This window comes from Rhinolophus ferrumequinum, chromosome 25, assembly GCF_004115265.2.
Source record: "Rhinolophus ferrumequinum isolate MPI-CBG mRhiFer1 chromosome 25, mRhiFer1_v1.p, whole genome shotgun sequence".
Lineage (NCBI taxonomy): Eukaryota > Metazoa > Chordata > Mammalia > Chiroptera > Rhinolophidae > Rhinolophus > Rhinolophus ferrumequinum.
In genome coordinates, this window is record NC_046308.1 from 24,573,329 (window position 1) to 24,584,291 (window position 10,963).

The 10,963-nt window shown below is 55.9% G+C and overlaps 1 protein-coding gene and 1 non-coding gene across 3 annotated transcripts; both read left to right on the forward strand.

Moving 5' to 3' along the window:
• The first annotated feature begins 29 nt into the window (after window positions 1–29).
• On the forward strand, window positions 30–7,455 carry RANBP1 (RAN binding protein 1). 2 transcript variants are annotated; one of them, XM_033097979.1, is made up of 6 exons: window positions 30–203; window positions 1,526–1,662; window positions 3,478–3,635; window positions 5,500–5,628; window positions 6,451–6,516; window positions 7,038–7,455. In XM_033097979.1, exons 1-6 carry the CDS (start codon window positions 189–191, stop codon window positions 7,160–7,162), a joined length of 630 nt encoding a protein of 209 aa, XP_032953870.1. In that variant the 5' UTR covers window positions 30–188; the 3' UTR covers window positions 7,163–7,455. The 2 variants fall into 2 exon arrangements, with proteins under 2 accessions (XP_032953870.1, XP_032953871.1); XM_033097980.1 differs by having other exon boundaries at window positions 7,041–7,455.
• On the forward strand, window positions 6,550–6,676 carry LOC117017918 (small nucleolar RNA SNORA77). Its single transcript, XR_004422149.1, has one exon. It is a non-coding gene; the product is annotated as a small nucleolar RNA SNORA77 (small nucleolar RNA).
• Window positions 7,456–10,963: the final 3,508 nt, after the last annotated feature.

Sequence of the window (10,963 nt, forward strand, 5' to 3'; positions counted from 1 at the left end):
CACGGCGCGTTTCCCGCCGCTGGGGTCAGGGGTCAGGGTTCGGGTCGCGGGGCGGAGGGAACTGCGGGCGGGCGGGAGGCGCCGGCGCCAGACGCGGAGGGAAGGAACTACGACTAGCCGCAGAGAGGCCGCGGAGCCAGGGACGACCAAGCCAGCCGAGCCGCCGCCGCCGCCGCCGCCGCGCCTCCATGGCGGCCGCCAAGGTGCGGCTGGGCCCGGGCAGGAACTGGACGGGGGCCGGGGGGCCGAGGCCGCTATTGGCGGCCACGTGGGCGGCCCGCGCCGCCGCCGCCAACCCCCGCTGTCCTGCGGTCTCGGCGTTTGGGGTCTCGGTGGCGCGGGGTAGGGCTGTGGGAAGCGCGGCCTGGGGGTTCGAGGCCTTCGAGACGGGGGCGCTTGGGACCTGGGGGCGCGGGCTCGGGCCCGGGGGCTGCGGGGTGCCCGCGTGACCTTGGGGCGGCCCCGGGTGGTCGGGCGAGCTCCATCAGGACGTGGGGCGGCCCCGCCGCCCCAACTCCTTGGTCTCGCGTTCCTCTCACCGCTTGCCAGGGACGCAGGGCGGGTGGCGGGTTTCCTCTGCTCGGCCCACTTGCGGGCTTCTTACCAAGACCATGCATCCCTCCTTCTCGTCGTCTGCGCAGCACTTCATTCATTCTGTCCTAGTCTCGATCCGCCACAGGCCTCTGCGGCAGGACCTCTCGCGTTCCAGCGGGGTGGACGGGTACTGGACGCGCCGACCCAGGGAGGGGACGGCTTTGTTGGCTGCGTGGTGGCTGCTTGGGTGAGCTGGCTGCGGCCGAGCCGCAGTGCTTTCCAACCAAGGAAAGCAGCGAAGGCTTATCTTTTCTTTTTCGGCTTACATCTGGTAGTGAAGTGTCTTGGTTTCTTTTGGTTTTATAGCTCACCAAGCCACTCGTCCTGTAAACACTTCGATCTAACATAAGATCCTTTGTGTTCTATAGTTCTCTAAAATGGACCAGCATTTTATGGCTTTTATTTGTATGTTGTCTTTTGACTTATTAACTTGGTTTCTGAAGCAACATAAAGGTGCTGACAGAACTGTGAATTTTGTGTAAAACTAGCAGTCCCAACTTTTTTTTCTTCTAGTAAGCAAGAGCACAGATTTTTCCCAGCCAGTAAAAACTCTTAGGGTTGTTTTTTTGCTTTAAGGGTGAAATTGCCTTTGAGGCCCTCTTCAATTCTTCCTTCATTGTGTCTTTTGGTCTTCACGTGGCAGTATCACTTATCCACATTTTATAGATGAGGAAACTGAGGCTCAAAGAGATGGGGCAGTTTCTCAGGCCATTCCACCAATAGGTAGCCGAGTTTTAGGCATCCCAGTCAAATATGATTGATGCATCTGGGGGACGATGCTGAAGTCCAGCGTCTCACTGTATGCTGGACGTACATGCAAACCTTTCCTAGTGTGAAAGGCTATGGGCTTAATCTCTTGCTTTGGGATGAGGCCATTCACCAGTGCGAATGGCCACTTCCAGCAGTCACCTCTCCACACCTCCCTCCACAGGACACCCATGAGGACCATGATACCTCCACCGAGAATGCAGATGAGTCCAACCACGACCCGCAGTTTGAGCCTATAGTTTCTCTTCCCGAGCAAGAAATTAAAACGCTGGAAGAAGACGAAGAGGAGCTTTTCAAAATGTAAGTGACCTGATGTTACTTCAGAAATAAATATTGTTAGTTGAAGATGCAGTTTAAGGTTTTTATGGGTGTCGAGTTTCTGGCCTGACCTTTAATCAGAGTGAGGCTGAAGAAAGGGCCTAGACTTGTGTGATGGCTAATACTACGTGGAAATCAAGGTTGCTGTTAGAATCCACTTATTAGATTACTTACTAGTGGGTGCCACTGCTGCCCCATGGCCAGTGCTGTGGAGGGCACAGACACTCCCTAGAGTCCTGTCACTTCTGCTGTGTTCACAGGGTGTATTTTCCTTTGTGTCTCAGCTGACTCCCACAGCCCCTTTCCCCTGGTTGAGCAGGGAGTCTCTACCTTTACTTCCGTTATTATTAATATTTTTGCCATGGATTTTGGCAGTTTGTAGCTTGTGAATCCCTGATTTATGTTTTTAATGCACAAAATTAATGCCTGGAATTACGACAAAAGTGGGTGGTGTTAGAATTATCAAGATTACTTTTAAAAATTACTCTAATTGTGCTTCTTGGTGCCTTCAGTGAGAAGCTCCAGTGCAGGTGTTATTTTGAAGCAGTGCCTGCCCTAGCAACGTGTTGTTGAGATGTCTGCAACAAAGTCACAGCCCTGCCCAGCCTGTGGCCTGTTGCTTATGCTCAGAATTGCAAGAAATGCTAGGTTCAGTTACAAGTTAATGGTGATAGTGTTTCCCTTGTCCAAGCTTGTGGAACTCGCCTGCCCCTCTTCAGATCTATCCAAGATACCAGGTTAAGACGGGGGAGACCAGCCCCTCCCCACCACTCCCAAAGGCCTGGGAAAGGAGAGGTGGCAAACCCCTCTTTGGTCTCAGGGTGGTGGAATTGCCCTGAAAACACTGGTTCTCCAGGTCTCTGCTCTGTCCAGAAATGATGCTGCAGCCAGGGGCTGGCTCCTCCCAAGAGTGAGGACTGCTGGTGGAGCTATTGCTGTTACCTCCCTGCCCGCACAGAAGGTGGGAAGTGCTCCTGGTGCCCTAGACACGAGTCCTTCCTGAGGGAAGTGAAGCCAGCAAGTAGGGCCTTTATATCTGGGCCCTTGGGGCTCTAGGCCAAAGCTCTGGAGGTGGCCTTGTGAGAACATCATCTCTCTTAACAGAATTGCGTTTGGGAGGGAGAGCAAAGTGTTCTTCAGTAAAGGTACCAGCAGAGCTGGGGTCCTGTGATGGGGAGCAAAAGGGCAGGATGGTCAGTGGGGTTGGGAAACATTAGCCTGAGCCCTAGGGCAGGACTGCTGGGATGGGGGCCTTGCATGGCCCGGTGTGAGGTGCTGTTCTGGGCAGGGAGGTGGGATGTTGGGCCAGAGCCTGGTGGCCTGAGCTGAGGCCTGTAGCTCCCTCTCTGGGCTGGAGGCCAAGGAAACACAGGAGGGATCTCACAGCTGAAGGAAGGGTAGCCCTGAGGAGGGCAGGGGTCCTTGGCTTCTACTTGCTTCCATGCAGCCCCTGTGGCCCTATCGAGCCCAGGAAGCCCCTCCACCCTGATGGCAGACATGCCCAACAGACTCGGGTGGGCTACTTTGCCAAGGAGTTGGATCTGTTAGAAAACATGACTGAAAATTTGTTTTTAATCATCAACTTAGAACTTTGAATTTGTTGGGCTGTTTTGTTCTTTTGCTGATGTTTTGGTTTATAGTTCTTAGAGTACAAAAAAAAGAACAGAATGTTTGTCGAGACATCAGGTATAGCCATTTGTTTATTGCCCAGAAAATGTGTGTTCTTTCCAAGCAAAAGTTTGACTTATCTGTTCCTCTTTGTGTGTCTAAGCTCTCGCTTAATGGCTTTATTTGAAGGCGGGCAAAGCTATTCCGGTTTGCTTCAGAGAACGATCTCCCAGAATGGAAGGAACGAGGCACTGGCGACGTCAAGCTCCTGAAGCATAAGGAGAAAGGGACCATCCGCCTCCTCATGAGGAGGGATAAGACCCTGAAGATATGCGCCAACCATTATAGTAGGTGGCCCGTCGGGTGTGTGTTCTTCATGAGGACAGCTTTGGATCTTCCGGCAGCCTGCTTTCAGGGCTGTGCTGGGAACCTGGGAGTGCACTGTTACATGGAGTGCAGGTTCACGATGTGTTTTTTGAATTTAAAATAGGAAATGAATTTTCCCAACGTGCCCCTGAACTCAGAGCAGACCTATAGAGAAGCTTATAGCCCACGGGAGTGTGGATTCTGAGCAGGCAGGATGGACGTAGAGTCCCAGTGTGGGCTTGGTACCCGAGTGCCTACTGGAGAACCAGGGCCTGTGAGTGCGTTTGTGTGACTGCTCACATTTGTCTGTGTGAGGTGCCTGTGTGGCAGACTTCCCTTTCTTTAGTGTCCCCTGGTGTCCCCTGGAGAGGATCCAGGAGGGAAATAGGGCAGGGAGAAGGCGGCTGCCTCATCCTTAGGGGTCTGTGAAGCTGCACAGGGGAGTGGGACGGGTGCTTTGGGGCAGGGGTGATGCATCAGCCCTGGCTCAATGTATGAAGGCATAGGTCCAGGAAAAGCCACGGGAGGCCTGGCCCGTGAAGGGGCAGCAGGACGTTCCGAGCTGTGTCAGTCTCTCGACTGCTGGGCTGTTCTGCTCTGAGTGTCCTCGGAAGCCGGCGTTTCCTGTGCTGCGTTCCTGATCCGGGGGCATGTCTGCATTTCTGGGTATCCTGTGTGTCCCACAGGGCAAGGCCTCTTGTCTGGGCACATGGGGTGACCACTGGCAGGAACCAGAGTGGAACTGCTCTTGAGGGTAACGTGGGAGGATGCCTGGGCTTATAAAGGCCCTGAGGGCGGGAGGGACCTCTCTGTGCCACAGTCGCCTCTGCCCCACTCGGCCTCTGGGCCAGTCTCCACAGCCCAGCCTGTCTGCTCTGGCCTAGTCCTTGCCCTCCAGCCCAGCTCGAATCCCTTTCTCGGGGGTCTTCCTGACATCCATGCTTCTCTTAGAGCCTTAACAGGTTGCTGGGTCACTTACGTGTGGGGTGTAAGTGGGTCCTCGGCCTGGTGTAAACCACAGGCCCTTGGTAAACCAGGTGTTTAGTGGTGGGAGGAATCTGTGTCACCTGTATGTGCACTGTACAGTGGTGGGTTTGCTGGGCATCTGAGTAGGAGGCGGGTAATTGCTCTCAATTCAGACCGTGCTATGTGCCTGGGGCTGGGCACGGACCGTCCCGCATCCCCGGAGACCTTTGCAAGGGGCCTGCTGCTCGGCAGGGCACTGGGGGTGCTTCTATTTGGAGAGCTAGTCTCCCTCGTCTCCGTGGGTCTGCGTGGAGATGGGGCAGATGTCCAGGCCATGGCTGTATCTTCCGTGGTGTCTGACCATGTGCCTTTATGGGTGCTCACCCCACTTCCTAGCTTCTGGCCCTCTGCTCACCCCTGCCTCCCAGTGGGCCAGATCCTTGATGGTGTGGTCGAATGTGGCCACGGCCATGTGATGGATGCCCTTTACGGGAAGGACTGGGCTGGCTTGGCGTTGTGTCCACATCTGTCCCTGGTCTGGGGGTTGCACCAAGGGGTGGGGCGTGCGTGAGTGGCCACATTGGCTTTGGAGCCCTTGTCTGCATTGGGATTGGAGACCCCCACCAAGGTGTCGTGGTCAGGGAGCAGGCCACCCTTTCCCAAAATTAGGACGGTCCTGGTTTTAAGTGAACATGGAGCATTTTCAAAGAGCTTTGGGTAAAGTTCAGATCTCACAAGACTTTGGCGGACCTCATATCGTCCCTTTTTGCCCAAAGTGAGACCGTGGGTTGGTAACCAGGACTTTCTGCGGTGGGGTGGCTGGGGTGGTGAGCTAGGGGCCAGGAAGTGGCCATTGTGCTCATGGTGCTTCTCTCCCAGTCACGCCGATGATGGAGCTGAAGCCAAACGCGGGCAGTGACCGCGCCTGGGTCTGGAACACCCACGCCGATTTTGCCGATGAGCGTCCCAAACCGGAGCTGCTGGCCATCCGCTTCCTTAATGCTGAAAGTAAGAGAAGAGCTGGCGGGCCTCTGGACCTGCCTCACTGAGGCTTCCTGCTGCACAGCATTGTAGTTTAATTGCCAACAGAAACGCGGTTGCTTTTCAGAGAGAATTGACAGTAATTGGAAACTGGTGGAGACTGTTTTTGCCCTGCTGTCTGGTGGCCCTTCAAGGAAGGGATTCAAGTGTATTCAAGCCACGTGCCCTCGAGGCTGCTCCCAGACTCAGTCCATGAGCAGTGCACTTTCCTCTTAACCTCAAAGGAGGCTGTGCCAGCTGGTTTGCCCAGGGCAAGCATGTCACCGTACCATATCTGGGTGCCAGCAGGGGCTGTGCTGAGATCCACAGGCCGAGGCTGGCATCTCCCCGGTTTGGGTGTCTTTCCAGCCTAGATTGTCAAAAGCTGTCCAGTGGGCCCTGGAGGAGCTGGGTGGGTGCTGGAGCCCAGCGGAGTTCACCATCCAGCACTGAGTGGACCTCTGCTCTGCCCTGGGAATGGCGCCTGTCAGAAGCTACTCCAGCACGAGTGGAGAGCAGAGTGTCTGGCGAGGGGCCCCGGCTCTTGGTTGCCTCCGGCCACCACATTGTGCTGCTGTGCCCAGATTGTTACGGAGTCAGATGGAAGGAGATGCCCAGCATAGCCACCAGCCTCAGGAAGGACCCAGGGTCTGGGCAAAAGTGGGCCCAGGGCCACCTTAGACAGCTCAGCTCTTCCTTACGTCAGAAATAGTTACGGGACAGGACCTTTGTGAATCCTGGCTCTTCAGACCCAGGGGGGCGTGTATCCTTCACTGCTCAGGGCTCTGAGGAAGTCTCATCTTTTTGCAGATGCACAGAAATTCAAAACAAAGTTTGAAGAATGCAGGAAAGAGATTGAAGAGAGAGAAAAGAAAGGTAATGTGGTGCTCGTGGGTGGGGGTCCTCCTTGCAGACTCACTCTGTACCCGGCTGCCATCCCAGGCGGGTGCTTTTTCCGTCTGCCACAGAAACATCCCTGGGTGCTGTGACTGCCTTGACCTGTCAAGGGTGATAACAGCTCTCTGGAGACACAAGGAGCTGTCTGGGGAGTGCGCTGGCTGTCCAGGCCCCGAGTCTGTGCTCACTGCCCGATCTTTCAGCACTTGGGCAAATGGTCAAGTCTGAATGGGCTTCGAAAGGTCCTCATGGTCACCTTCCTACTTGGGGCCTGATGATGGCTTCCATGTTAAGTGACCAGATGTAACTGAGCAGACTAACCGAGGTCCCAGGCGTGAGTGTGTATTTATTTGGGTGAGTCTGGAGGCATATGGGAGAACAGCGGCCTGTCCTGTGGGGAGTGTGTGCCAGGCTCACATGATGCAGGTGCATCTGTTTACAGCATGGGCTGTGGAGAGGGGTGCTTCTCTGTCTCCTTACTGTGTTCCCCTGTGTTTTAGCAGGATCGGGCAAAAGTGAGAAAGTGGCTGAGAAAGTGGCTGAAAAGCTAGAAGCTCTTTCGGTGAAGGAGGAGAGCAAGGAGTCTGAAGATGAGACCAAGGAGAAAGCTGAGGAGAAGCAATAAGTCCTCTGCCCTTGTTTTCTTTTCCTTCCTTTCTTTTCCTTTTTTTAAAATTTTGCCCTGCCCCTTCTTTTTGATTTGTTTTTATTCTGTTTTGTTTTTACAAGGGACTTTATATAAAGAACTGAATTCCAACAGTCAGGTGTTTTTTTCTAAGTTTTTGCCCTATTGAAGATGACTTCAGAAAAATCCATTCCCCAGTCATGAAAATGTACTGTGCTAACTTTCTTTTCCATAGTGGAAACACTTATTTATAGTCATCAAAAATAGTGAATAAACAACACATTTGAAACCTGCACGGAAGGCAGGACCGTGTATGCGCCGGCCCTGTCCTGGGAGCAGTGGGGGTTCCTGCTGGCCCCAGTGTGTGGTGTGGCACTCTGGCTCCAACCCCGTGTCATACTCACTCTGTCATGAGCTTGGGCCGCTGTTGGCCACTGGGGCCAAGGTGTGTCTGAGCTGGTGCTAGTGGGGCAGGCCAGTGCTGTGTGCTCTGCCTCCTAAAGACCCTGTGTGTTTTTGCCCTATGGTCAGGAGTAGGTAGAATTTTTTCGTTTGTTTTGCAGAAAGAAAGGAAGACCACCAGATTCCTTGGCTCTGGCAGAAGGAGGCCAAAGCAGGTCTCTAGGCTTTGGCCGAGGCTGTCTTTGGTGGGTCTGGAAAAGGTCAGTCCTATAGCACGCCATGTTCAGTCTGGTGCAGTGCTCAGGCAGAACTTGGCCCCACCGCCATCACTGGAGAAAACCATCCCGTTGTCCACTCACTCCCGGTGTCTCCATCTGGATGAAATTGTGGACATGAGCAATAGCTTCAAATAAAAGGATGCTTTCAAGAGTGCAAATGGGTTAGTGCCATTTGGGGTTTTGTCTTGTAGATGGGATGCTCTGTAGACTTCATCCTAAGAAGAGAGAAGAGTTTTCAAAAGTGTGCAGACAGGCTTTTGAAAGCACATGGTCCCACCTGTGACAGCGTGTGTCCTGGAGAGCCCACCAGGGCTCTGAGGAGCTGAGGCCTCCCCACCCTCTAGCAGGGGAGGAGCACTTTCAGACTGACCCGGAGTGGACACGCTTGTGCCTCCTGTGGCTGTTTGCCACTAACACCTTAACCAGAGCTGCTTTACAGTGTGGCCAAGTCTACTAAGTGGGTCTTGTGTGTCTTGTGATCTTTGTCCCATTTAAACCTTGTGTCCTTGTTCCCTCTGAGGGACACACCTCTAACGGAAGCCACTCTTAAAACTGAAGACTTCACTGGCCAGCTTTGTTATGTCCTGGCAGCCATAGGCCCTGGGGCACAGGTCTCTTGCGGTGCTCTTAAAGTTGGCTCTGGCACTTGGGTCTTTCCCGCCCAAGGAGGGACGTTGAAACTGGTGCGCCTCGCCTGTCTTGATGAATTGGAATTGTGACACTGTGAAGGGCAGATATTGCTCCCCTGTGGGGCCTCTGTTGGATGCATGAGGCTGACTGGTCCCAGGGGCTTGATTCTTGAGGGAAGGGTGGTCAGACACTCCTGTGAACACAGAATGGATGTTTCACACATTGTCTTTGCTTTGGGCTCCAATAAAAGATAACTTTGCATTTGATGTAAAAGCCCAGGCTGACTTCCTCTCACGCAAGGAGTTGTGTCTCCAAGTGGGGAGGCCCCTCAGTATGGCTGGGGGTCAGAGTGGTCCTTGGTCTGGGTGCATTTACAAATGGCTGTTGACACTGCAGAACATGCTGCAAAGGAATATGTGCAGGTGCCACAGTCGGCCCCACTGGGACAAGGAAGGACCCAGTGGGGTTTCCTTTGATCCCCTCATCCAGTGTATTTTCCGGTGAGCGCCCTGTGGCACAGGCAATGATGGTAAGCGAGAATTGAGGAGCTGAAGGTGTTGGGGATGGAGAAAAATGATAACATACAACATTTCCATTCCTGCAGGTTGGGGAAAGTGCTTTCCTTTCCCTGGGATCTTAACTCCTTGGGAGAAGACGCCCTGGGCTGTGGTCTCACTGGGTGTATTCCATCTGGGATTCCCTTCTGTCCAGGCATTCTGCAGGGACCTCACCAAGGAGACATGACCAACATTTGGTACTCCACAGCTCAGCCATCCTGGCACCTCTACACGATACGGTCCTGGGGCTGGGTGCAGTGGGGGAGTCTCCCCTGATGGGTGGGTCTGCATTCAAGCTGTGTGACCAGAGCGGGGCAGGGTTGTCTCCGAGTAAGGGACTGCAGAAGGGCAGGAGCGAGAGTGAGGCTGCTGCTGGGGCACAGTTTGGCTGAAGGGTCTCCTGTCCCAAGGGCAGTGGCAACTTGCACAGCCAGGAGGAGGGCTCTCCTCCAGGTGGGATCTGTTCTTTGCCCACATTTATGCTAAGTCGCTCCGCTGCCTCAGAACCACCCCCTTCAGAGCTATCCTTTCCCATAGGTGCTGAGCCTCCTGGAGGGGGGACTACCCCCCCAACACACACACACACACACAGGCCAGAGGCTACAACTGAGTGTTGTGGGAGAATGTCCATCACCGTATCTGCTCTCAACCAGCATTAACACCGTGGCCAGGTCCCCATCACAGATTCCTTAATAGCTCACCCACAGCCTCTGGAGCTTTAAGAAGAGCAAGGAGGGGCTTCCAGACCGAGGAGACCCAGGGCCTGTGACAACCTGGCCGAAAGGAGGTGGCCGCTGTGCCGCGCATGGCCGCACTGAGACACTTGCTGGCCCTCACTGGGTAGGCTGCGGAGCCTGATCCAAGTCCCAATCTCCCAGAGACTCTGCACCAGCTGTCCAGCTGGTCCCGCCTACCCAGCGCGAGCGCTACTAGGCCGCTAGTCCACCTTAAGCGGCGGCGCGCGCGGGGGAGATTTCCTGCCGGAGGTGGGCCTCACCACAGGCCTATCCCAGGCAGGGGCAGTGTGTCCTGCGCTTCGTTCCACCCTGCCCCCGGATAGGCTGAGGGGTTCGCCGGGCCCTGGGCCTCCTACTCACCCACACTCCCAAGCCTGCAGCTTGGGCCAGGACGCGGAGGGCTCAGCGTTCCCTGCCCTCCTTACCCTGGGCCCAGTCCAGCTGGGCTCAGTCCAGCCTAACGGCCCGAGGGCTGTTAGGTGGGCAGGGGATAAACAACCAAGGTGCCCCTGCAGTGTCACAAGCCCCACCCCCCTCCTGAATGCCTGGGTGGGGGGTGGCAGACTCCAGAGGACAGGGGTCTGGCCCAATCCCGAATAGCATGGAACAGGGAATATTAGTCTGCCCGCAGGGAAACGTTCCGAGGTGTTTAGAGAAAGGTCTGTGCAAGCAGGCCCAGGAAGTGACCGACATGCCACAGCATCAGGGCCTGCGGGCTGGGAACAGGGTGCCTGGGGTCCTCTACTGTGTCCACCGGTAGGCATGGCCTGCAGGTGTGCAACGGCCGAGTGGCTTCAGAGAGCCGCGGGCACTCGCCGGGCTGGGGCACCAAGGCTAGGAGAGGCCCGCCGTCCGAGAGTCCTGAGCGCTGCGCAGGAGGCCGGCCCTTCTCTGTCGCGCGCCGGGGTCTGGAGTCTTGGGGCTGCAGGCTCCTGCACCCAGCGCTTGGAGAGGGGCGTGCGCGTCATCGAGGGTCCCTGGCCCCGCCCCCTTCTCCGCCCCGCCCCCTGTCCCGCCCCCTCGTCGCCTGGTCTACCTTAAGGGGCGCGCTGACATCAGCGCGCCGCCGCCGCCGCCGCCGCCGCGCCGCCCGTGGGGTGGGATTTCCTCTGCCGCCGCTGCCGCCGCCGCCGCCGCCGCCGCCGCCGCCGCGGGTCCTGCGCCGCGTCCAGCCCGCCCCGCCCGACCCCGGTCCGA

Excerpts from the sequence above, each read along its gene's own strand:
- RANBP1 (XM_033097979.1), top strand. Across the intron at positions 5,629-6,450 it reads CCGCTTCCTTAATGCTGAAA|ATGCACAGAAATTCAAAACA; the intron begins GTAAGAGAAGAG and ends ATCTTTTTGCAG. Across the intron at positions 6,517-7,037 it reads TGAAGAGAGAGAAAAGAAAG|CAGGATCGGGCAAAAGTGAG; the intron begins GTAATGTGGTGC and ends CCTGTGTTTTAG.